We start from the raw sequence: 27,371 nt of genomic DNA, 5'->3' as shown, positions 1-27,371 counted from the left end.
TATGTTCTACCTCACAGAAAGCAGCAGCTGCCATCTCCTGGCTAGGAGATGTGGTATGTTCAGACCATGTTCCTGCACGGTCCGACACGGCCATTACACAGTTTATAGCAGGGGAACATTTATGAGATGATCTCAGCACAGTAACATTTTTTTTTCACAAATCCGATTATGTAGCTGCTAATATTCAAAGATGTATTGATTAAAATGAACTTTGTTCGTGGCTTACAGGCTAAATTGGCATATAGGCAAAACAGAAGTATAAATGTATTCTATATATACCAAATGAGAAAAATAAAAAACTGCACTTTATTAATACACAATTCAATTTGCTGCACATATACATAAGGATTATAAAAAAAAATGAAAAATAACTTTACCAAAACTGCACCGAGTGAACTAATATGTACACCAATAATTATGATAATAAAGCTCAATTACCTCCCACCCGAGGCCTGCTACAAAATCTTCATAGGCCTTGCTTCCCCCGCTGTTGGAGAGTATGGAGCACTTATCCTCCTGCCCTTCAGCGATGTAAAACACGGCGATCTTGTGGGTCTCACGGCTAGGAAAGAAAACACACTTCATATAATTATGCAATTATGAGCTTTTTCTTTTTAATTATTGAATAGTTTAAATACTTTACTATAAAGTTAAAGTAAACAGGATTAAAAACAATCAGCATGATCTTATTTGATGCCTTCCATCAATAAACTTTTAACAAATAATTATTTCATATACAGTGGATATAGAATGTCTACACAACCGTAAGTGTGCCAGGTTTCGTAAAAAAAAAAAAAATCAGGAATAATCATTTCAGAAGTTTTTCCACCATTAATGTCGGTCATAATTTGTTCAATGGAGAAGCAAACTGAAATCATTGGGGGGGGGGGGGATAAAAACAACAAAAAACATCTTATAATTGGGGATGTGATTGTGTTCAGAATTAGCCAATCAAATTAATGGCGCATTCACATATCAGTATTTGAGATCAGTATTTCTCGGCCAAAACAGAGAACAGGTGTCAATCTCTCAATTATAGTTTTTCGTTGTATGTTTCACTCCTGGTTCTGGCATAGAAAGACTGATGCAAAAATACTGACGTGTGAACGAGGCCGTAAACAAATGTGAAACAGTAGTCAGTACACAATTGCCATAATTTACAGTGATTCTGACTAAATCCTATGTAGTGGGGTTGTCCAGACATTTTCCTAAGTGGGCTTTACACACTACGATATATCTAACGATGTGTCGGCGGGGTCACGTCGTAAGTGACGCACATCCGGCATCGTTAGTGATATTGTAGTGTGTGAAACCTACGTGCGATTGCAATTGAACGAAAAACCGTTGATCGTATACACGTCGTTCAATTACTGAAAATTGAACATCCGGTTGTTCAATGTTCCCAAGGCAGCACACATGGCAGTGTGTGACACCCCGGGAACGATGAACACATCTTACCTGCGTCCCGCCTGCAATGCGGAAGGAAGGAGGTAGGTGGGATGTTTACGTACCGCTCATCTCTGCCCCTCCGCTTTTATTGGCCGGCTTCCCTGTGACGTCGAACGTCCCTCCCACTACAGGAAGTGGTGTGTTCGCCGCCCACATCGAGGTCCTATGGAAGGTAAGTACGTGTGACGGGATTTAATCGTTTGTGCGACACGGGCAACAAATTGAACGTGCCGCACATACGATGGGGGCGGGTGCGATCGCATACGAGATCGCATGTGTAATTGTAACGTGTAAAGCAGGCTTTAGTTGCATCTTACAGCAAAGCCATAGTCCTTAAACAGCTTACAACATAGCAAAGGGATCTCATTGTTGATGGCGATCAGTCAGGAGAAGGGTACAACTATTCCACGGCATTAGATATACCATGAAACACTGAAGACTCATCAATGAGTGGCTGAAATCTGGCACAACTATGACAATATCTAGAACTGGACGTCCCTCAAAAATTATACACTTGAGGAAAAAGACTCAGCAGGAAAGTGAGCACAACATACATAGAGATGAATAACAATTCTTTATTCAGTACAAAAAAGCCACCAGTTAAAAACCATTAAAAAAAACACACGAGTCTTTTTCTTCAAGTGTAGACTGTTTGCTACTAGCATGGAGCACCCATTTTGAGTATATCTGCTTTATCTATGCAGCTCTACACTCTTTCCAATTGTCCCTCAAAAATTAATGAAAAGACAGGAAAAAAGTAGTCTGGGAGGATCCCAAAAGGCCTACAGCAACATTAAAGGAGCTGAAGGAATTTCTGGTTGTATACTGCATGCGACAGCAATCTTCTGAATCTGTCATAGGTCTGACCTGTGGGGTAGGCCTGAAGCAAGACGGAAGCCTTTTCTTACAATGAAAAACACTTAAGCCAGGCTATATTTTACCAAAACCTATATCAGGTTTGCCAAAAGCACATGGAAAAACAGGTTATGGTCCTGATAAAACCAAGATGAAAGTTTATGGCCCAAAATTCTAAGAGGTATGCAGAGCAAACACCATGCATCACCAAAAGAGCATCATACCCACAGTAAAGTACGGCGGTGGCAGCATTATGCTTTGGGTTTTTTTGGCATCTGCAACTGGAGGCAAATATAAATAGTTACAAATAGTCAATTTTACATTAAAATCTTAAAAAAAAAAATTTAGCAGATGCTTGAAGAAGAATTTGACCTTTCAGCATGACAACGGCCCTAAATATATCTCCAAATCAACAAAAGGATGGCTTCACCAGAGAAAAAAAAAAAATGAAAGCTTTGAAATAACCCAGCCGGAGCCTAGACCTGAATGCATTTGAAAATCTTTGGGTTGACCTGAAGATAGCTATACACAGGAGACATCCTCACAATATAGACAGATCTCAAGTGCTATTGCAAGGAAGAGTGGGCAAACACTGCCACTTCAAGATGTGCCATACTGATAGCCTGCGACGAAACAAAAAAGACAGGGTGCACAGCCGATCCAATAAGGAGAGGGGTGCAGCCTCTTGTGTGGAAGGCTAGAATCAATAGAAGAGAAAACGTCCAAACAAATAGGAAGCACACATCCCAACAATCATAAAGATAAATCAATAATTTTATTCAATCCAATTAAAACCACACCTGATAAAAACACTTAACACTAGAACTACTGGACTCGTGACACCTATATAGAAATACATGGTGCAAAGTAGTCAAAATGACTACCTCAGTAGTTCTAGTGTTAAACAACATGTGAATATCAAAACTATTTTGGGGGAAATAACATTAGCTTATGAGATGATATAGAACCATGGGCAATGGAAGACACGAAGATAATAAGAGGTAGAGGTACATAAAGTAGAAATAAATATGACTACCAAGGATAATAACCCTGATTAGCACAGTACAGGGCAATATATTCATGCATACAATAGCAACATATTGTCAACCCTGAATACAATAATATGGAGGACATATGTGGATAGACAAATGTTATAAAGTTCTATACAGAGCGATCATTATAAGTAATAAACGCCCAATGAGCATGAGTGTCATACCTTCATTAAACAGAAGTGTCAAAATTGTAACGTACTAAGACCAACAATAGATGATTAGAAATATGGTAGTACTATGTCCATGAGTTCAATAGTATAGATAGAAATGCCTGCTGCCGTGGCACCACACAATACATGATGTGAAAACAACAGAAAATGGTAACTAAAGAGAATACAAAGGTGGTGAAAAAAACTCCCCAAAAGAGAGCAAATAATGTAAATCACCTAAAAAAAAAAACCCTGTTGTAATGGGAATCAGGCCATAAGATAAACCACTGCCAAAAAACAAATCACATAGTTACCCACCGGGCCTGGTTTCAAAAATGGAAAAGCTGTAGAGCAACTATGCAGGCAGGGAGGCAAGGGTGTGGAGCCACAGCTGACAGGAGGCAGCCATGAGCAGGATAAGGAATGAATGGAAAAATGAAATAGAAGGTCCTTGGTCTTGGTTTTATCAGGACCATAACCTGTTTTTCCATGTGCTTTTGGCAAACCTGATGTAGGTTTTGGTAAAACATAGCCTGGCTTAAGTGTTTTTCATTGTAAGAAAAGGCTTCCGTCTTGCTTCAGGCCTACCCCACAGGTCAGACCTATGACAGATTCGGGAGATTGCTGTCACATGCAGTATACAACCAGAAATTCCTTCAGCTCCTTTAATGTTGCTGTAGGCTTTTTAAGAGCCTCCCAGACTATTTTTTTCCTGTCTTTTCCCATTACAAGTTTTTTTTTTTTTTTAGGTGATTTACATTGTTATGTGCTCTCTTTTTGGGAGTTTTTTCCCCACCTTTGTATCCTCTTAAGTTACCATTTTCTGTTGTTTTCACATCATGTATTGTGTGGTGCCACGGCAGCAGGCATTTCTATCTATACTATTGAACTCATGGACATAGTACTACCATATTTCTAATGGTTGGTCTTAGTACGTTACAATTTTGACACTTCTGTTTAATGAAGGTATGACACTCATGCTCATTGGGCGTTTATTACTTATAATGATCGCTCTGTATAGAACTTTATAACATTTGTCTATCCACATATGTCCTCCATATTATTGTATTCAGGGTTGACAATATGTTGCTATTGTATGCATGAATATATTGCCCTGTACTGTGCTAATCAGGGTTATTATCCTTGGTAGCCATATTTATTTCTACTTTTATATGTACACATACCTCTTATTATCTTAGTGTCTTCCATTGCCTATGGTTCTATATCCTCTCATGAGCTAATGTTATTTCCCCCAAAGGTCGCTTTGATATTCACATGTTTTTTAAAGGGAACCTGTCATCAGAAATTTCGCCCAAAAGCTAAAAGATTCCCCCTCTGCAGCTCCTGGGCTGCATTCTAGGAAGGTCCCTGTTATTATTGTGCCCCATGTGAGACCAAAATAAAGCCTTTATAAAGTTCTACCTTTTTGTATGCAGCTTCTGTAAATCCGTCACGGGGGCGGGCTCTCTGCCGTCCGTTATTCTGCCCCCTGGTCCTGTATGCCGCCCCCATCGCTCCTTTCCATATCTGATGCACCGCCCACTGCTCCAGCCATCCCCGCGCATGCCCAGTGCCAGTCTCACAGGACTGAGCAGTGTGACCGCTGGTGACGTGTGCGCAGGCAAGTGATTATGGACGGGACTGTGACTGTTATCAGCAAGTACCCGGCCATAGTCTCTTGAGCGCGCAAACCTCTCCAGCATTCACACTGAGCTCAGTGTAGATGCTAGACTGTATGGGCTGCTTCCAGGGATGACGTCCCTTTGTCATGTGATAGTATTTCGAACACGCCCCTATCACATGACAAAGGGACGTCATCCCTGGAAGCAGCCCATACAGTCTAGCATCTACACTGAGCTCAGTGTGAATGCTGGAGAGGTTTGCGCGCTCACGAGATTATGGGCGGGTACTTGCTGATAACAGTCACAGTCCCGTCCATAATCACTTGCCTGCGCACACGTCACCAGCGTTCACACTGCTCAGTCCTGTGAGACTGGCACTGGGCATGCGCGGGGATGGCTGGAGCAGTGGGCGGTGCATCAGATATGGAAAGGAGCGATGGGGGCGGCATACAGGACCAGGGGGCAGAATAACGGACGGCAGAGAGCCCGCCCCCGTGACGGATTTACAGAAGCTGCATACAAAAAGGTAGAACTTTATAAAGGCTTTATTTTGGTCTCACATGGGGCACAATAATAACAGGGACCTTCCTAGAATGCAGCCCAGGAGCTGCAGAGGGGGAATCTTTTAGCTTTTGGGCGAAATTTCTGATGACAGGTTCCCTTTAAGTGTTTTTATCATGTGTGGTTTTTTCTTGGATTGAATAAAATGATTGATTATCTTTATTATTGTTGGGTTGGGATGTGCGCTTCCTATTTGTGTGGTCTTTTTCTCTTCTATTGATACTCATAGACTGCTACCAAAAAAAGACTGAGTAATGTCATTAATTCAAAGGGAACTTCAACAAAGTATTAGTATAAAGTTGGACATATTGAAGCAACCACATTATTTCAGTTCTTTATTTTGCTATCTGTAAAAAAATGTAGTTTATTAATTGTACAGATTATGGGTGAGATTAAAAGGTGGACGAGTTTTGAAATTATTCTTTTGTTACAATTTTCTTACATGACAAATTGCTGAATTTGATCCCCAAAATCCCAAACTACAAAGCAACAGAGCTAAAGTATTTTTCGGACTATAAGACGCACCCTGGTTTTAGAGGAGGAAAATAAAATTTTAAGCAAAAAATGTGGTCAATCATGACACACTGTTATGGGGCGAGGATCTCCTGCTGACACTATTATGGGGGTAATGTCCCCAAATTCTCTAAGGTACCCCAGCCTGGTAATGATCCTCCTGCCTTGTGTGTGTGTATATATGTGTGTGTGTGTGTATATATGTGTGTGTGTGTGTGTGTGTGTGTGTGTGTGTGTGTGTGTGTGTATGTATGTATGCATGCATGCATGCATGCATGCATGCATGCATGCATGCATGCATGTATGTATATATATATATATATATATATATATATATATATATATATATATATATATATATATATATATATATATATATATATATATATATATATAGATAATTAATATATATTATATATACATATATATGGAATAAGACCCCTATGTGACATTCCAGAAAGAAGCAGATAAAGTAGAGAGATGACCATGCATGATTGCAAGTAGTATGGGAATAGTCAAACGCTTGGCTGTATCATTAACTCAAATAAACTGCAAAAGAAAGCTTTGCATAAGTATGATCATGGTATATGGAAACCCCAAATTTCTCAATAGGTGGAAGCCCTAAAAGAGAAACCAACAAATAGCAAACATTATATATACTTGGCCATAAATGACCTTTTAAATTTAATTCCAGCCCTCTAAATTGGCTCAGGCTGACAATGAGACCCTTAAGGGTGCTTTGCTTTACACGCTGCGACATCGCTAGCGATGTCGCATGCGATTGAATCCGCCCCCGTCGTTGTAACGATATGTGGTGATCGCTGCCGTAGCGAACATTATCGCTACGGCAGCGTCACACGCACATACCTGTTCAGCAACGGCACTGTCACGGCCAAACAATTACTCCCTCAAGGAGGAGGTGCGTTCGGCGTCACTGCAGCATCACTAAGCGGCCGGCCAATAGAAGCGGAGGGGCGGAGATGAGTGGGACATAACATCCCGCCCACCTGCTTCCTTCCGCATTGCCGAAGGATGCAGGTAAGGAGATGTTCGTCGCTCCTGCGGTGTCACACATAGCGACGTGTGCTGCTGCAGGAACAACGAACAACATCGTATCGGCAGCAGCAACGATATTAAGGAAATGAGCGACGTGTCAACGAGCAACGATTTTTCACGTTTTTGTGCTTGTTTATCGTCGCTCATTTGTGTCACACGCTGCGATGTCGGTAATGGCGCCGGATGTGCGTCACTAACGACGTGACCCCGACGATATATTGTTACCGATATCGCAGCGTGTAAAGCACCCTCTAGACCAGAAAAGATTGTGCATTCATGGTGTAAACAGATCGCAGAGTGGGTAGAAATATGAATGAGGGTTTTCAAAGTAAAGATTGATCCATCTCCCGAATAAAATCGGTTGTCATTCCCATGATGGAGAAAGTGTAGAAGCCCTTGAAGTTTTAAAAGGAATAAGAAATAAATGTAGTCATCTCACCCCATATATAATTGCCCCACAGGACACTTATTCCATAAACAGCACGGGTCCAGCAGGAGTGGCCATGAATAAATGGAGGAAGAAGGCAGTGGATCCAGCGTTAATCCAAGTGATTATTTAACTATAAAACTCAAATTTTATTGAATAGTCCATCAAGAAGCAAATGGTAAAAAAAGAAGGGAATTTTGTTTACTTACCGTAAATTCCTTTTCTTCTAGCTCCAATTGGGAGACCCAGACAATTGGGTGTATAGCTACTGCCTCCGGAGGCCACACAAAGTATTACACTCAAAAGTGTAAGGCCCCTCCCCTTCTGGCTATACACCCCCAGTGGGATCACTGGCTCACCAGTTTAGTGCAAAAGCAAGAAGGAGGAAAGCCAATAACTGGTTTAAAGACCAATTCAATCCGAAGAAACATCGGAGAACTGCAACCATTCACATGAACAACATGTGTACCGAAAAAAACCCTAAGAAAACAGGGCGGGTGCTGGGTCTCCCAATTGGAGCTAGAAGAAAAGGAATTTACGGTAAGTAAACAAAATTCCCTTCTTCTTTGTCGCTCCATTGGGAGACCCAGACAATTGGGACGTCCAAAAGCAGTCCCTGGGTGGGTAAAAGAATACCTCGTGGTAGGGCCGTCAAACAGCCCTTTCGTACAGGTGGGCAACCGCCGCCTGAAGGACTTGTCTACCTAGGCTGGCGTCTGCCGAAGCGTAGGTATGCACCTGATAATGCTTGGTAAAAGTGTGCAGACTCGACCAGGTAGGTGCCTGGCACACCTGCTGAGCCGTAGCCTGGTGCCGTAATGTCCAGGACGCACCCACGGCTCTGGTAGAATGGGCATTCAGCCCTGAGGGAACCGGGAGCCTAGCAGAACGGTAGGTTTCAAGAATTGGTTCCTTGATCCACCGAGTCAGGGTGGATTTGGAAGCTTGCGACCCTTTACGCTGACCAGCGACAAGGACAAAGAGTGCATCCGAGCGGCACAGGAGCGCCGTGCGGGAATGTAGATCCTGAGTGCTCTCACCAGATCCAACAGATGCAAATCCTTTTCAAATTGATGGACTGGATGAGGACACAAAGAAGATAAGGTGATATCTTGATTGAGATGAAAATGGGATACCACCTTAGGGAGAAAGTCCGGAATCGGACGCCGAACCCCCTTGTCCTGGTGAAGACCAGGAATGGAGATTTGCATGATAGCGCTGCTAGCTCGGACACTCTCTGAAGAGACGTGACCGCTACTAGAAAGGCCACTTTCTGTGAAAGACGGAAAAGGGAAACAACTTTCAAAGGCTCGAAAGGCGGCTTCAAGAGAGTCATTAGAACCTTGTTCAGACTCCAGAGCTCTAACGGCCGCTTGTACGGAGTGATGAGAAGATAAACTCCCTGCAGGAACGTGCGTACCTGCGGAAGTCGGCTAGGCGTTTCTGAAAAAATACAGATAGCGCTGAGACTTGTTCTTTAAGGGAGCTGAGCGACCAACCATTTTCCAACCAAGATTGTAGGAAGGAAGGAAAAATAGGCGATGCAAATGGCCAGGGAGAAACTCCTTGAGCAGAGCACCAAGATAAGAATATCTTCCACGATCTGTGGTAGATCTTGGCGGACGTTGGCTTCTTGGCCTGCGTCATGGTGACAACCACTCCTGAGATAATCCTGAAGACGCTAGGATCCAGGATTCAATGGCTACACCGTCATGTTCAGGGCCGCAGAGTTCAGATGGAAAAAAGGGGCCCTTGAAACAGCAAGTCTGGTCGGTCTGGTAGTGCCCACGGTTGGCCTACCGTGAGGTACCACAGATCCGGGAACCCCGACCTCCTCGGCCAAGCTGGAGCGACGAGGATGGCGCGGCGACAGTCGGACTTGATCTTGCGCAGCACTCTGGGCAACAATGCCAGAGGTGGGACACATAAGGTAGCCGGGACTGCGACCAATGTTGAACTGAGGCGTACGCCGCCAGAGCTCGATGATCGTGAGACTGTGCTATGAAGCCGGGACAATGTTGGTGTGCCGTGACGCCATTATGTCGACGTCCGGCATCCCGCAGCGGCGACAGATCTCCTGAAACCCGTCCGGGTGAAGAAACCATTCCCCTGCGTCCATACCCTGGCGACTGAGGAAGTCTGCTTCCTAGTTTACCACGCCTGGGATGTGAACTGCGGATATGGTGGATGCCGTGTCTTCCACCCACGTCAGAATCCGCCGGCTTCCTGGAAGGCTTGCCGGCTGCGTGTTCTTCCGTGGTGGTTGATGTATGCCACCGCTGTGGAGATATCCGACTGAATTCGGATGTGCTTGCTTTACAGCCACTGCTGGAAGGCTTGTAGGACAAGATACACTGCTCTGATTTCCAGAACACATTGATCTGAAGGGTGGACTCTTGCTGAATCCACGTACCTTGAGCCCTGTGGTAGAGAAAAACTGCTCTCCACTCTGATAGACTCGTGCCTGTCGTAACTACCGCCCAGGATGGGGGTAGGAAGGACCTTTTTTCTGACCCTGAGGTGGGAAGAAGCCACCACCGTAGAGATTCTTTGGCCGCCTGAGAAAGGGAGACGTCTCTGTCGATGCGTCGACCTCCCGTCTCATTGGCGGAGAATGTCCCATTGTAGTGGACGCAGATGAAACTGCGCGAAAGGGACTGCCGCCATTGCTACCATCTTACGTGAGAAGTGCATGAGGCGTCTCAATGTGTGCGACTGATCCTAAGGAGAGATTGCAGCCTTGTCTGTAGTGAACGCTGTTCGTCTAGCGGAAGCTTCACTATCGCTGAGAGAGTATGAAACTCCATGCCTAGATATGTTAGTGATTGGCCCGGGGTCGGATCTGACTTTGAAAAGTTGATGATCCACCCGAACTCTGGAGAGTCTCCAGCGCAACGTTCGGCTGTGTTGGCATGTTCCTTAAGAGGGTGCCTTGACAAGTAGATCTCCCAAATACGGGATCACAGAGTGACCTTGAGATTGCAGGACTGGTACTACTGCTGCCATGACCTTAGCGAAGACCCGTGGAGCTATGGCCAGCCGGAAGGCAGAGTTACGAACTGAAGGTGTTTGCGTCTTATAACAAAGCGTAGAAACGCTGGAGCTCTGGATCAATCGGCACGTGGGGATAAGCATCCTTGACGTGTATCGATGTTAGGAAATTTCCTTGAAACATTGAGGCGATGACGGAGCGGGGGGATTACATCCGGAACCGCCTGGTGTTCACGAACTGGTTGAGCCGTGTTAGATCCAGAACGGGACGGAAATACTCGTCCTTTCTTGGCACCGCAAATAATTCGGAGTAAAAACCGTGACCTTGTTCCTGAAGAGGAACGGGGGTCACCACTCGTTGTGCCTTTAGAGTGCCCACCGCCTGCAGAAGAGCATCGGCTCGGTCGGGAGGTGGAGAAGTTCTGAAGAATTGAGTTGGAGGACGAGAACTGAACTCTATCCTGTACCCGTGAGACAGAATGTCTCTCACCCAACGGTCTTTGACCTGTGACAGCTAAATATCGCCAAGGCGGGAGAGCCTGCTACCGACCGAGGATGCGGAGAGAGGAGGCCGCAAGTCATGAGGAAGCCTCTTGGAAGCGGGTTTTCAGGCTGTCTATTTTGGGCGTGACTGAGCCCGCCAAGAAACTGAGCTCCTCTGATCCTTTTGAGTCCTCTTTGGACGAGGAGAAATGGGACCTGCCCGAGCCTTGAAAAGACCGAAAACCCCGACTGTCCCTTGGTATGTTGGGATTTGTTTTGTCTGGGCTGAGGTAAGGAATAATCCTTACTCTTGAACTGTTTAATGATTACATCTCACGCACACTAAACAGTCGGTCAGCAGAACAAGGCAAACTGGTTAAGCCCTTTTTTTTGGAAGCAGAATCTGCCTTCCATTCAGTTAACACCCAGGCCCTGCGTAAAACCACGGAGTTAGCGGACGCCACTGCCGTACGGGTCGTAGAGTCTAGGACAGCATTAATCGCATAAGACGCAAATGCAGACATTTGAGCGGTGAAGGATGACACTTGCGGAACAGATGTACGTGTGACCGTGTCCATCTGTGTAAGACAAGCTGAAGTAGCTTGGAGTGCCTCTACGGCTGCGAATGCTGGAGCTAACAGCGCGCCGATAGCCTCATAGATGGATTTCGACCAGAGATCCCTCTGTCTGTCAGTGGCATCTTTAAGTGCAGCCCCATCTTCCACTGCAACTATGGATCTAGCTGCAAACTGGAGATTGGAGGATGCCCCTTGGGACACTGGGTCCAGCCATTGCCCACGTCAGGGGGTAGTGATAACGTGTACCCTCAGCCGTTTTGAGAAGCGCTTAACTGGATAAGCGTTGTGTTCCTGGACTGCCTGTGTAAAGTCAGGGTGGCCAAGGAAAGTATTTAATTTACGCTTGGGATACGTGAATGGAATTTCTCCTGCTATGTAGCTGACTCTTCCACCGGAGGAGCTGGGGGAGAAATAACTAACATTCTATTGATGGACGCTATGAGATTATTGACTATGGCGTCACCATCAGGTGTATCCAGATTGAGAGCGGTCTCAGGATTAGATCTTGAGCAGCTACCTCCGCCACATCACACAGAGAGTCCGCTTGCTGGGACCCTGACTAGTGTGATGAAGTCGAGGGCCGCTCATAGTGAGCCTCTCAGGCTGTCTGGGACTGTCGTCCGTGTCAGGGCCGTCACTCTGGGAAGCACATGACACCCTCGGAGCTCAAAGCTGTTCCCACTGAGGGGGACCATGGATAATGAATGAACAGTGGCCATGGATTTGAGAGACTTGTCTGGACTGCAAGGCTTCTAGTATCATAGCCATAGTCTCAGAAAAACTGTCAGTAAATACTGCAGGCTCCGTCCCCATGTCCTGACGATTAGCAGAGACTCCGTAGTATACAATGGGGGCCTATGTACACTGCCGGCCATATAGCCGTACATGCTGTACCGGCTGCATAGAAAACATGTGCTTCTGCACCTCTGTTTTACACAGACAATATGCTGTTATGTCCTCCGCACAATCAAGGAGGGTATATACAAAAATGCAGCTAAACAGTGCAATGCATAGTGAATAAGCATATATGTATATGTGCACTTCGGCACTAGTGGAGTCAGCCCCACAGGTGCTGCTTAACGCCTGGTCACAGCGGTTGTGTGACTATCCGAATCCCTGCCAGGGATTCCCAAACTTGTCTCTTCTGTCGCTACAGAAAACACTGACAAGAATGGCTGCCGGCGTCCTGTGTAGAGGAGGAAGCCGTGGGCGTGCCTGAGAAAGTGCGGGAATCCGGCTTCACAGTGTACACAGTGAGAGGGGTGGAGTATGCAAAGCATACTCCAGCTCTCAGCGCTGCCGGTTTCACAGTGCACACAGTGAGAGGGGTGGAGTATGCAAAGCATACTCCAGCTCTCAGCGCTGCCGTGCTGTGCAGCGTCACGCCCCTACCCTGACTGGCAGGTGTGTGGGCGGAAACGAAGTGAGACTAGGCCGCGCAAGCCGGGGACTCGAGTGATAAGCGCGGCCGGCATATAAGCCTTGGTCGGCGCGGAAGTCCACGGCGCACCACAAGTCCCAGCCGCGCCCGAAATAAAAATGGCAACGGCGGTTAGCGCGGAAGTCCCCTAATACACTAACACACCCAGCAAGCTGTAGTGTGCGATGGCACTAGTGCGGGCAGCGCCGCCGTCCCTGGCGCACTAACACACCCAGCAATGCTGCCGTGTGTCCGTGCGCGGTCCCCACAGGGACACAGAGTACCTCAACGTAGCAGGGCCATGTCCCTGAGGATACTCCGCTCCATGTCCAGCAGATTCCCAGGAGCTGTAGATGGAGCACGGTCTCAGTGCCTGGAGACCGATAAGATCCCACTTCACCCAGAGCCCTGAGGGGATGGGGAAGGAAAGCAGCATGTGGGCTCCAGCCTCCGTACCCACAATGGGTACCTCAACCTTACAAACACCGCCGACAAAAAGTGGGGTGAGAAGGGAGCATGCTGGGGACCCTTAGTATGGGTCCTCTTTTCTTCCATCCGATATAGTCAGCAGCTGCTGCTGACTAAACAGTGGAGCTATGCGTGGATGTCTGACCTCCTTCGCACAAAGCACAAAACTGGTGAGCCAGTGATCCCACTGGGGGTGTATAGCCAGAAGGGGAGGGGCCTTACACTTTTGAGTGTAATACTTTGTGTGGCCTCCGGAGGCAGTAGCTATACACCCAATTGTCTGGGTCTCCCAATGGAGCGACAAAGAAAAAACCCACTATGTGCAAATATCACATCCAAGTCGCATAGAAAATCGTTTATGAACCTATGCGTTTTGACATATAGTCTTATTAATGGTTAGAATAAGAGAATATGTCGAATTGTGTAGGTTCATAAACTATTTTCTCAGCGACTTGGATGCGATATTTGCACTCAGTGTTTTTTACTATTTGCTTACTGATAGACTATTCAATAAAGATTGGATTTTAGATTTAAATAATAACTTGGATTACCGCTGGATCACGACCTTCTTCCTGAAGTTTAAGGCCGGTGTCCCACTTGCGATTGCCTCACGTGTATCTCGTGCGAGTCTCACGGTGCATCACCCGGCACGGACTCACACTCTGCTCACAGGAGCAGGTCAGTTGCATGCCTCTCTATGCAGCCGACCCGCTCCTGTGAGCAGAGTGTGAGTCCGTGACAGGTGATACACTGCGAAACTCGAGCGAGATACACGCGAGGCAATCGCAAGTGGGACACCTGCCTTAAATGTCTTAATTGGGCAGCTTTCAAACTAAGGCACTCTGTGATAATCTGACTGCAATGGCCAGCTGTATGGGATCTTTGGTGCTAAATGAAGGTAAGGGGGAAGGAGATGACAGCACACTAAACATCCACTGGATCCACGAAATTTAAAACAGGTGCATGGATCTCTGTAGCTTGGGTCCACAGAAGCAAAGAAAAAAAGAAATGAGGGATTCGGCTCTTTTTTCGATAAAAATATTTTATTGGAACTTAATGAAACTGTGATATAAAAACAAATGTTCACAGGCTGACTGAAGGCCTCTCCTTATGCGTTTAGGACATGCATCCTTACTCATTGGCAAGGACGCATATCCGAAACACGTAAACTAGGGGCTCCAATCAGCCAGAGAATATTTATTCTTATATTACTTTTTATGAAGGTCCAATAAAGAAATAGTCTTATTGAAAAGAAGACCAGGTCCCTCATATCCCTTGTTCTCTGGTTCCTCTCACTTCCAAATTAGGTCGGCAGCACTAATGACTTTGCATAATCAGATGTCTGCCAGGATGCTCATGGCGTTTCATGCCCTAGTGTTGATCATTGGAATTAAATGAATGTATCACCACTGGATAAATAATCAAATCTTCCGATTAGATGAACTTTCATACTGGGAGATGAGAACTCAGGCCAAGTATCAAAAAAACCTCTTTCAAATCTAGTCACAGTGGCATGTTATGTGGTCATAACTCATGCACCCAAAATGAGTTTTTAGCCATAAGATACAAGACATTAACAACATCCCTTTATAATTACAAGTTATTCCAGTTATGACAATTCAGGATACATCTCTTACCGTTCATATGTATTCTTTTACAAGTTCAATAGTCACTGTTCTTCCCGTTTGCCATGCCCCCCCGCCCCCAATAACTTTATGTTGTAGACTATCATTTAATACATCATCGAATTATAATGCTCTCATTGCTATAGCTCTCCTAAAAGGTATGCACCATAACCGCCACTATTGCATGCACCCTGGCAGCAGATGCCACACTATCAGCGCCACTCTAGTCCTGACGAAGAAGGGAGACACGTCAGCGAACCCTTTTAATAGCAGACATCTCATCAGAGCCAAATCATCGACAGAGTGTTTAACGCTTGGTGTTACTCTGCATGCCGTACCCCACCAGGAATTCTCCCAATTGTCTTTCATTAATACCATAATGGATGTTTTTGGTACAAATCATCGTAAAAAGGTAATTTTGTTGAGAGTCAGGAGGTATAAATCAGTTTTAAAGTGTCTACGTCTACACTCAGCTGCTACAATACATATAAGAACAGAAGTTTGGTCACAAATAACACAGACATATATAGGGAGCTGATGGTTGTAATGAGCACAGCCAAGAGACTCATTCAATAATTGCTCCACGGCTTAGTTTTTTCATTTAGCCAATGTAAATCTATAAATTGCTGGTGTTTGCCTACCTCAATAGCCTTCCAATTAAATTATCTCTGGGATTCTCCTTACCTAATTTAATTTCTCCCCTTCCAGAATTAATCAACATGTCTACTTAACAACTCTGAGCCTTAGGGCTTTGGGGGCCTTAACATCACATGTGCCTATGAGAAATAATTTGCTGGAGGAGATGATCATGTATTGGATTTTATTCATAATGTTCCATCAATATCTATAAAATGATATAAAACACAACAAGCACAAAAAAATCATTGATTTTCCATTTCTTATCTAAGCTAAACGGTGAGCTCACAAAGGAGGAATCAAAGGCGCGATGATGTTCTTGTTACTCAAATAAGTAGGTGACAAAAATCATCATGATATTAGATACCATAAAAAGAAAAAAAACGTCGTTCTTACTAAATAGAAATATGAAATAGCTGACATGAAAAGGAGTACCACGGTATAAACGCACCAGTGACAGGCAGCATGGTGGGTAGGGTTGTTTTGGTGTGAGGGGAGCACGATGAGGACTACACAGAACAATTGTGGATCAGACGTTTGTGTGATTTTTCATACATGCCTTCAGCCGATTTAAAGGGAACCTGTTAACAAATTTAGGGCCTATAAGCTGTGGCCACCACCACTGGACTCTTATATACAGCATTCTAACATGCTGTATATAAGTGCCCAGGCCGCTGTGTAGAACATAAAAATTACTTTGTAATACTCCCTTAAACCGGTCGCTGCGGTGCAGACTGGTCAAATGGGTGTCTCAGTTCTCCTGGTGCGGCGCCTCCTCTTTCGGCCATCTTGGTCATCCTTCTTCTGAAGCCGGGGTGCATGACACGTCCTATGTCATCCACACTCGCCGGCATTGAGGCCCTGCGCAGGACCTCAACTCCGGCGCGTGTGGATGACGTAGGATGAGTTATGCACCCAGGCTTCAGAAGAAGGAGGAGAAAGATGGAGGCGCCGGTCCCGGAGAACGGAGACACCCATCTAACCATTCTGCACCGAACTGACCGTTTAGGTGAGTATTATAAAATATTTTTTATGTTCTACACAGCGGCCCGGGCTCTTATATACAGCATGTTAGAATGCGCGCACCTGTGTCTATTGTCAACGCATCAGACGCCGGGTTTAGGCTCAGTGCGCATGATTAGAAGTCTTCTGGTCATGTGAACTATGAAGCCAGGTGTACGCGTACCGGCTTCAGGGAGGTGTAATGAGCATGACTGGAAGTGCTGGGACTTATGATCATGCGCACTGAGCCTAAACCCAGTGTCTGAGGCAGTGACAAAGGACAGAAGTACGTGCGTTACCACTCATGAAGCTGGGCAATGGACATTAAACAGCATGTTAGCATGCCCACAGGGGCGTGCTAACATGCAAAGAGGACCGACCAGTTGGGGGAACTAACGCCCTTGTGACTAGTCCCTGTGCTCATTAGCATATCATAAAAGATCTTTAGAAATACTTTTTCTAAAGATCTCTTTATCTATTCTAGTGTATACAGGGACAGTTAGGCAGGGATTAGCGATATGCACCCAGAACTGCTCGTGGTTCAGGGTGAATATTGGACCTGACGGGTTCACTTGAAGAGAACAGTTTTTAAAATAGTATCACGTCTATGGGGACTTTCCAATATATAGGTCACTCAAAGTAACTTCAAAACTGAATAGGTTGAAAAAAGATTTGTGCATTTCCTTAGAGAAAAAAAAAAATTAAAAATCACTGCAAAATAAAAACATTTGAAAAATAATGTTGATGTAAATGAAACATATTGGAACTATTTTGTACTATTTTGTATGGTATGACCATCTGTTTTAAAGACAAACATTGGATATTTGAAAACTGCTAAAGTTATATTTCACATATTTTAATTAAAAAAAAAAGCAAAAACAGATCAACCTAAGTTTACAGGTAACAACAAAGACAAGGTGTCCTGAAAAAGTAAATACAAATCTGAAAATCACCAGGATAAGTTGAAATATTCCAAGATCATCCCTATATAAAGTGACATGTCAGAATTGAAAAATCTAAATTACTTACCGGTAATGGGATTTTCAGTAGCCCATGACAGCACCACCTGAGACATAGGTTCCGCCCACATCAGGACAGGAAACCCACTGATAAAAAGGCGGCACCTCTCCTCCACATCAGTAGGTTTACAGAGCCAGAGAGGACCAACAAAACAAAATCAGAAAATGTTAATCATACCACCACCCAGGAATACACCACTAACGGTAACACTCCCCGAAGGGTGCCCATAACCAGTTAAAAAAGGGGGGGAACTAAGGGTGCTGTCATGGGCTATTGAAAATCCCATTACCGGTAAGTAATTTAGATTTTTCCCCTTCGCCCATGACAGCACCACCTGAGAGATTCTATAGACCAATCACCTTAGGGAGGGACCACCGCTTGCAGAACCCATCTACCGAAAGAAAGGTCAGCCGTGGAGGATAAGTCAAGTCTATAGTGACGAAAAAATGTAGAAGCAGAGGCCCAAGTGGCGGCCCTGCAAATTTGTTCAACAGAGACCTCCGCCCTTTCAGCCCACGAAGTGGAGACTGACCTAGTGGAGTGAGCCCTAATGTGAAGAGGAGCAGGGACACCCTTGGCCGAGTAAGCTAGGGAGACGGCGTCCCGAAGCCATCATGCCACAGTAGCCTTGGACACCTGGCAACCCTTAGTACTGCCCTGAAATGCCACAAAAAGGGCCTGGGACTTCTGCCAGTCCCTAGTCCTATCCAGGTAGGTAAGAAGGGCCCTTCTCACATCCAATCTATGAAGCCTGGCTTCCTTGTCATTCGAAGGGGGTGGGGGGGGGGGGTCACAAAAGGAAGGCAAAATAATCTCCAGTGACCTGTGAAAGGGCTTAACCACCTTAGGAAGGTAGGAAGGGTCCGTGCGCAATACCACTCTGTCTTCCAGAACCTGGGTATATGGATGGACAATAGAGAGAGCCTGAGAAGGGAGCCAGCACAATCTGAAAATGGCATGCATCATATAAAAAGTGCAAATTCACAGATTTATTCCAACTGTACTGTAATATAAATGAGATTTTTAGCAAATAATTGATCAATTCTTTGAGCCACCCCTGCCAACGTCACGGCAAGTCTCAATAGGGGGGTCCTACACTATATTCTGTATTTCATGTGCCATGCGGCCTCCTAGATAAAGTTAAAAGCAGAACCATAATGGAGCACACATACCTGTAACCTGTATATATAACCGCTTCTATGTTGCAAAAGAGGCAATTGTGGATAGAGGCCAGCCCAGGTCCCAGCATGTGGAGCAAGCTCTACACATACCAGGACTATATCAGAACTGACCCTCCCAGTGCCAGACAGCAACCATTGATAAAGGCGGACCAGATCCAAGTATGGTGCTTAATTAGCAATGCCTGTGGAAAGGGTGAGGCAACTGAATGTGAACAGTTACCAATAGAGAGAGCCAGTAAATCCCCCACCCGCCTAGCGGACGTCAGTGCAATGAGGAGTGCCACCTTTAGGGACAGGATTTTAAGGAGAAACTTCCGAGAGGGGCTCAAAGGGAGTGTCTACAAGGGCATCCAGGACAAGATTCAAATCGCAGGGGGGCATACGAGGAATGGGAACCGGGGCAGATCTAGCACATGACCTAATAAAGCAGCTAATCCAGTGATTCCCAGCCAGGTTTTGATTATAAAGGGCACCTAACGCTGAAACCTGGACTTTTAAGGTGTTAGTGGCCAGGCCCATTACCACTCCTTTCTGAATGAAATGCAAAATGACCGAGATAGGAGGATGACCCATCACCTGTGCACCGGAAACCTGCAGGAACTTTTGCCAGACCCTGCCATAAATACCTGTGGTAACTGCCTTCCTACTCTTAAGGAGGGTAGACACCACGCCCTTCGAGAAGCCCCTGGCTAAGAGGACCTGCCGCTCAAATGCCAGGCTGTCAGGTGGAGGGCAGGATCCCTGGGGTGGCAGACTGGGCCGTGCACAAGAAGGTCCATTTCCTCTGGAAGGACGCAAGGTTTCGATATTGCCAGCTTCTGAAGCCAGTAAAACCAGGCCCTCTTGGGCCAGAATGGAGCAATGAGGATTACATGAGCCTTGTCCTCCCAAATCTTCCTGAGCACTGCCGGGAGAAGGATCAAAGGAAGGAAGGCATACAGAAGACCCTGAGACCAGGATACCTGCATTGCGTCTATCGCCCAGGGACGATTCCTGGGATTGAGGGAGCAGAATTTCTCCAGCTTCCTGTTGGCACTGGTTGCGAACAGGTCTAAAACCGGCATCCCCCAAAGATCTACGATCAACTGAAAGACTCGGGGGTTCAGGGCCCATTCCCCCTGACGGAGATGATACCTGCTTAGGAAGTCCTCCTCTAGGTTGTCCTTCCCAGGAATATGGAGGGCATGAAGGTGGAGACGGTGGGACTCCATTAGATGAAAGATCCGTATAGTGAGGGCAAGGAGTCGTGAGAACCTGGTTCCTCCTTGATGGTTCAGGTAGGCCACTACTACCCTGTTGTCCGAAAGGACCTGAATACTCCAACCTGTGAGACAATGGAGGAATCCCTGAAGGGCCAGATTCACTGCAATGAGCTCCCTGAAGTTGGAAGACTGATGTTGTTACTGAATGTCCCAAACACCCTGTAGCTTCTGAGAACCCAAGTGGGCCCCCCAGCCCAGGTGACTGGCATCGGTGGTGATAATGTCTGTGACCCTGGGACACCATGCAACTGCTGCAGACAGATGCGTTAAGTCCTGCCACCATGACAGGGAAGGAAGGACTTCGGGATCTAACCGGATCAGGTGGTCCAAACAGCCTCCGGACCGTAGCTGCCAGCCCAGGACCTCCATCTGAAGGTATCGCATATGTATCTGAGCCCAAGGGACTGCGGGGATCCAGGCTGAAAGGGACCCAACCAGAGAAATTGCTTGACGGAGGGACATAACCGGATTGTGAATTGCCGAGGTGACCAGAGAACGAATCCTGAGAGGTTACTCCTCTGGGAGAAAGGACATCTGCGTGATCGAGTCCAGGATGAGACCCAGAAAGGCCTGACGTTGTAGAGGATGAAGCCTGGACTTCTCCCGGTTTATGATCCAACCTAAGCCCTGAAGGATGTAGATTACCACCGTCACGTGTTCTGCAGAGGGACTCGGATGGATTCACTACCAACAGGTCGTCCAAGTAAGGGACAATGAGGATCTGTGAGACCTGATATGCGCCATTACCTCTGCCTTCAGCTTTGTGAAGACCCTTGGGGCCATGGAGATACCGAAGGGTAGTGCCCTGAACTGATAATGGAGCACCGATCCGTCCTTTTGATGGGCAAATCTGAGGAACTGCCGAGACGCATGGTGAACTGGAACATGATAATATGCGACCTTTAAATCGAGGACTGCCATGAAACAGCTGGGATATAACAGTTTGATTGTAGACCGGACCGTCTCCATCTTGAAAGGGTGTTGTATCAGATACTGATTGAGGACCCTGAGGTTGATGATCGTTCGAAAGGATTGGTCTGGTTTGCGGACAAGGAACAGAGGAGAATACATTCCCTGACCTCTTTCCCTCGTGGGAACCCGCTGTATGACCCTTTTCAAAAGGAGAGATTGGATCTCGTCCTCCAAGGTTCTGGCTTTCTCTATCTGAGACATGGATGTTACAACGAAATACCCCCAAGGGGGCGAACTGAGTTCTAAGGAGAGACCGTCTGAGATGACTCGCAGAATCCATTGGCTGGAAGAGATCAGTTCCCATGCGGGGAGGAAGAGAGAGAGCCTCCCTCCCACCGGGATGATGGCGTCATTGGGGACCTTTGGACTTCGAGGAGGAGGAAGGGGCAAACATAAATCCAGACGTGTTTCGTCGTTCTTCCGCCAGGAGTCCTGCTCCTTGGGGGGCTTCTTATGGAAAAACTGCCGTCTCCGAAAATGCCTATTACGTGGAAACTGCTGTTGTACAGTCGGAAAGCCCTGATTTCTGTCCGATGCCTTGGAGAGGAGATCATCCACTTGTGATCCAAAGAGAAAGTCTCATTCACAGGGCATACTGCATAGACGGCCCTTGTATTGGACGTCTCCCTTCCAAGATTTCAGCCATAGGGCCCGTCTGGCAGAATTGGAAAGGGCTGCAGCTTTAGCTGACAACTTCAAGGAGTCAATGGAAGCATCGGCAAGAAATGCCGCCGCCCCTTGAATGCGAGGTATGGAGGAGAGGATCTCCTTTCGGGGTGTGTCATCCTTTGGCCGGTCCTCCAGCTGTTGGACCCAGACCATGAGGGAACGTGCGACACAGGTCCCCGCCACCGCTGGTCTTAGAGCTCCCGTGGTAGCCTCCCGAGTGCTACGGAGAAACCCATCCGACTTTCGGTCCAGCGGATCACGGAGGGAACCGAAATCCTCAAAGGGGAGGGTTGTGGATTTGGAAGCCTTCGCCACTGCCACATCGATCCTAGGAGTTTTGTCCCATGATGTGGTAGCGGCTTCATCAAAGGGATACTTTCTCTTCAAAGAAGAGGAAATCGGCATTCTCTTTTCAGGCTTCTGCCACTGATCCCTTATCACTTCCTGGATTTTGTGGTGGATTGGGAAGACCTTCTTCTTTCTACTTTCCAGGCCTCCGAACATAAGGTCCTGTGTAGATTCATGACTCTTATCGTCCACCAGCCCCATAGTAGCGCGGACCGCCTTAACCAGGGTTGCTACCTCAGAGGGAGGAAAACACGGCCTGCCACCTTCATCCGAAGAAGAGGACGAGTCAGAGTCTGAGGGAAAGGCAGGGGAAGAAAATCCAGAGCCCTTCTCAGAGCTATCGGACTTCGTGAACGATCCAGCCCGCTTCCCAGCTGCCTTCTTATGCTTCTTTGGAGCTGACTCGGACCTGGAGCCCATAGAATTCTGCACTTTGGCTCTAATAATGTCCCGTAACTCCGCCGTGAAACTCGGTGCTTCAGTACACAGGACCTTCTTAATACAGGAGGGACAAAGGTCTTTCCGGTAATCAGAAGCCAGAGTCTCCTTGCACACCCCACATGATCTATAGTTCTTTTTTGAGGTATGCTTTTTGGGCACCTGAGAAATAATGGGACATAAGGAAGCAATAAGACAGCAGCTACTCACCCCCCAAGATGGCGGTTAAATTCAGTTTTTGGTGGAGATTTACGATTTCCAGACTTCCTGGAATCAGAGTGACGACCCGCCGGACTGGAGGGGCTTGCCCCGGCAGGGGGGCGATCCCCCCTCTGCTGAGGGTGGGAAGCATGAGAGTCCTTCGGCCTGTCTGGCACATCCTTCCCTGATGGGGAGCTGTCAGCCATCCTAACGGAGGAGATGTACTCACCATATCCCCGCGAGCGTCACATCTTTATATCTCACAATTTCAAATTTGCCGCCCGAATCCAGTTCCTGGGCGCTGCCATCTTGGCCGACCCCGCGCATGCGCGGGGAAGCTTTTCCGGGTTTCGCGTCACATCCTCTTCTCCCCCGGTGTGTACAGCAACAGCAGGGCGCCCAGCTCACAGGCTCCGTGTGCGGACACCGCCGGGGGCGACGCTGAGCCGAGCTCCTGCTCCAGGCTCGTGCCCCACCACCGCATAAGCATAAAGCCCTGGGGAGGTGCTTCCAGGCCCGAATGCCGGCTTTTGGTAAGTACCAATCTTGCACAGCGGGTCGGACCTGGGAGAATCTGTGGGTTTGTCCCATCAGGACAGGAAACCAAACTGATGTGGAGGAGAGGTGCCGCCTTTTTATCAGTGGGTTTCCTGTCCTGATGTGGGCGGAACCTCTCAGGTGGTGCTGTCATGGGCGAAGGGGAAAAATGAGGCTTGGTCATTAAAGGAATCTGTCAGCAGGTTTTTGCCATGTAATCTAAGGACAGCATGAGGCAAGGGCTGTGACACTGATTTCAGGAATGCCTCACTTATTAGGCTGTGTGCTGCTAAAATACGAGTGTTTTCTCAGCAGATTATCACTGCTAAACTAGGTCCTGTAGGAGACTTGGTCCAACCACTCCCCAACACTAATTAGCAGCTCACTGTCAATAAATAATGTACACAGAGAGCTGTGGTGTGGGAGGGGTAGTTTTCGGAGCTCAACTACATCTAAAAAGTCTAATTGTGTCACAACTGCTGGAAACATCGCTGGAATCAGGGTCCCTTCTTAAATTTTGATGCTGTCCGATGAGGTAGCAAAAACCTGCTAACAGATTCCCTTTAAGGTGAAAAAATTGGGTTACTCTCTGAGGGATTAAAGTATTGATGTGCCTTGTATATAATGTCGGGAAAAATGGGCTTGAGGCAGTCAGTTGCCAAGAGAATGAAGTTCATGTATGTAAGGATAGACTAATATTAATCAACATTTTATTTATTTTAACTTTTGCCATTCATTCTGATTGGATGGTTCTGGATTAAAGATGCCGTTCTTGACAAAAACTAAACTACTGATGTACAGTAGAGTAAGCAGGTGGACTATGAAATTTTCCTTCACGTATTGCAATGTAAACCTTTTTTACTTTTTCTAAAGAAACAGAGGAAACTGGGTTTTAATTTTTAAAACTTTTCACGTACTATATATTGGCTTATCCTGTATTTCAGTAGAGATGGGTAGTATGGGCTCACATCACTTCTCAAGATTTACTACCACGAGCTTCAAACAATACAGTTGCTGGGAGCTCTATGGAAAGATATTCTGCACATTTGCATTTCTCAAACTAGAAAGCATTCAGAAACAGAACAGAGAAAAAAAAAAAAAAAAAGAGGTCTCAAACGATGTGCCATGTTCTGGAGTTGAACTCGCCCCCCTCTGCATTGAAATCTGCACTCCTGAGTATAAAGTACTGCCCAGTGGCTTAACTAGATTCCGATGGGCCCCGCTGTAAAGTTTAATATTCATAACCTTAATTGGCAGTGGCCCGCACATCGCAGTGCAGGGATCCAACAGGTCTCTGTGCTACAATGTATTTCAGCTGGATGCGCACCCTAGGACTCACATCCAGCTGAAACAGGCGCTGGGCCGACAGGCCCCCTGCACCGCCGAGCCTGGTTTCGATCCCTGAGACCGTGATAGTTACGCCCTGGTACTGCCTCCAATGAGCAACACTAACGCATCATGTGAACATTCCTTTAGACAGTTTTTAATGTATGGAAATTTGATGGAATATTTCAATAAAATAATATTTATGATATGAAAGCACATTCAAAGTCCAAAAATTGAGGAGTCCTCATTTCCATTTTTTCTATCGGTTCAACACTATATACAGATATTTTTCCCTAAATATTTTACAATTGGTTCAGGTGCTATATGCAGATATATTGCTAAAAATAACATCCGGAAGTATCACCAGAACCCTTTTATAAATACTATATCCGTTGATATGTAATTGAAACGGATACACAATGCCTTGGCTTAGTCCCTTTTTATACGGAGCCCACAAAATAGACATGACGCAGTGTCGCTGGATCAGATAGAATGGACAGAATCTTGGACTTTCTGGGTTTAGCACTTTAGCGTTTGGGACCCTAATAAGTGATAAGCGAATACTAAATATTCAGGTTATGCTTACAGAATACCGATTACTATTCCAGTATTCATCACGAATGCAAGTCTAAAGGCCACGTCACATGCAGAGATAAATCTTTGGCAGATCTGTGGTTGCAGTGAAATCATGGACATATTGTTCCATTTGTACACAGCCATAAACCTGGCACTGATTGTCCACAATTTCACTGCAACCACAGATCTGCCAAAGATTTATCTCTGTGTGTGACAGGGCCTTAAGGGGAACCCCAGTATTTATCTGGCAAATCTTCAAGAAAAATGCTCGAATTCCCCATTGACTTGCATTAGGTTTGTTATTTGTGTTGAATACTGGAATAGTACAAGGTATTCGGTATGAATAATTAGAACTCAAACATTTAGTATTTGCTCATAACTATAAATTAACCCTTCTAATTAAACGTCCTAGGTACACTGTCAGATACCTGCTAATGAAACGTCTATTGAACTTCAGAAAAAGGGGAGAACTCCAAGATGCTCTGAAGAGTGTTCCTTGAATGTTTTCTGTGTGTGGCACCAGAAGGGTGTCATCAGGCTCAGCCTAGGATTTAAGATGCATATTCATGGGGCAGGGAGTGCAAAAAAAGAGGAGCTTCACATCTATGCTTTAAAAAATCCCCAACACTCCCGGAGACGAATTTCAATAACACAACAGGTATTATATACCACCTAAAATGTCGTTAGTACAGTCACACGCCAAATTGATGATGGGAAAACAGCTATCCCTATACTGGAGGAGAATGGGAGGAAAAGAGAATCCAAAGGAATGGTCATGCAACCCATGGTATAGATACAGACATAATGCATATTGCACCTAGAGCTGCAGTGAGAATGTATTAGGGTACTTTCACACTTGCGTTGTTTTCCTTCTGTTACAATCCGCCCTTTTGGAAAACAGTGGAATCTGTTAACGGATTCCGCTGTTTCCCATAGACTTGTATGGATGACGGATTGTACCAAAAGGACCTGCGTTGCTTCCGCCCAGCGGGAGGAACGCAGCATGTAACGTTGTTTTGAGCAGCGGAATCCTCTGGATTTCACTGCGCATGCTCTTTTTTTTTTTAAATCACAAACTTTATTTTGGCTCGCGGTGGCCAAACGTTCAGCAGAGCGCCCGCCGGCATGCCCGGGCGCCGGCAAGTGACAGCGCTCAGCTGAGCGCCCGACGGCATGCCCGGGCGCCAGCAAGTGACAGCGCTCAGCTGATCACCCGGCGGCCGGCTGCAGGGAGCGATCAGCTGATCACCCGGCGGCCGGCTGCAGGGAGCGATCAGCTGATCACCCGGCGGCCGGCTGCAGGGAGCGATCAGCTGATCACCCGGCGGCCGGCTGCAGGGAGCGGTCAGCTGATCACCCGGCGGCCGGCTACTGGGAGCGATCAGCTGATCACCCGGCGGCCGGCTGCAGGGAGCGATCAGCTGATCACCCGGCGGCCGGCTGCAGGGAGCGATCAGCTGATCACCCGGCGGCCGGCTGCAGGGAGCGATCAGCTGATCACCCGGCGGCCGGCTGCAGGGAGCGATCAGCTGATCACCCGGCGGCCGGCTGCAGGGAGCGATCAGCTGATCACCCGGCGGCCGGCTGCAGGGAGCGATCAGCTGATCACCCGGCGGCCGGCTACTGGGAGCGATCAGCTGATCGTTCACAATAGTCTGCCGCCAGTAAAACTGTAAAAAAAAAAAAAAAAAAAATCAAAACGGATTCCGTTGTTTTGCAGCATCCGTTGTGCCACTATATGCAACACATCCGTTGCATCCGTCACACGGATACCGTTCAACGCAAGTGTGAAACTAGCCTTACATGTTTGGAAAAGTAACAAAATAACTAAAAATGTTGGTATACTGCACAATTAACATATTTACTACTTTATAGAGAAACATCCATGAGTGAATACTCCATCTGCATTCTCTTATAACACACTTGTGTTGTAGAAGAGCGTTCTGTTAATACG

The 27,371-nt window shown here is 46.4% G+C and overlaps 1 protein-coding gene across 4 annotated transcripts in view; it reads right to left on the bottom strand.

Moving 5' to 3' along the window:
* The window catches only part of LOC142296126 (ral GTPase-activating protein subunit alpha-2-like), a 487,199-nt gene that overhangs the window by 136,843 nt on the left and 322,985 nt on the right, over positions 1–27,371 (bottom strand). For all 4 annotated transcript variants that reach the window (XR_012751590.1, XM_075339383.1, XM_075339384.1 and 1 more), the window contains one exon: positions 439–562. Coding sequence is in view for 3 of the 4 variants with exons in the window: in XM_075339383.1 (XP_075195498.1) it covers positions 439–562 (124 nt within the window). In the remaining variant the exon portion in view is untranslated. The remainder of the gene's footprint in view (positions 1–438; positions 563–27,371) is intronic.

The sequence above is a fragment of the Anomaloglossus baeobatrachus genome, chromosome 3, assembly GCF_048569485.1.
Source record: "Anomaloglossus baeobatrachus isolate aAnoBae1 chromosome 3, aAnoBae1.hap1, whole genome shotgun sequence".
Classification (NCBI taxonomy): Eukaryota; Metazoa; Chordata; class Amphibia; order Anura; family Aromobatidae; genus Anomaloglossus; species Anomaloglossus baeobatrachus.
Note: the sequence above shows the minus strand (reverse complement) of the source record. Positions and strands in the feature narration are given on the sequence as shown.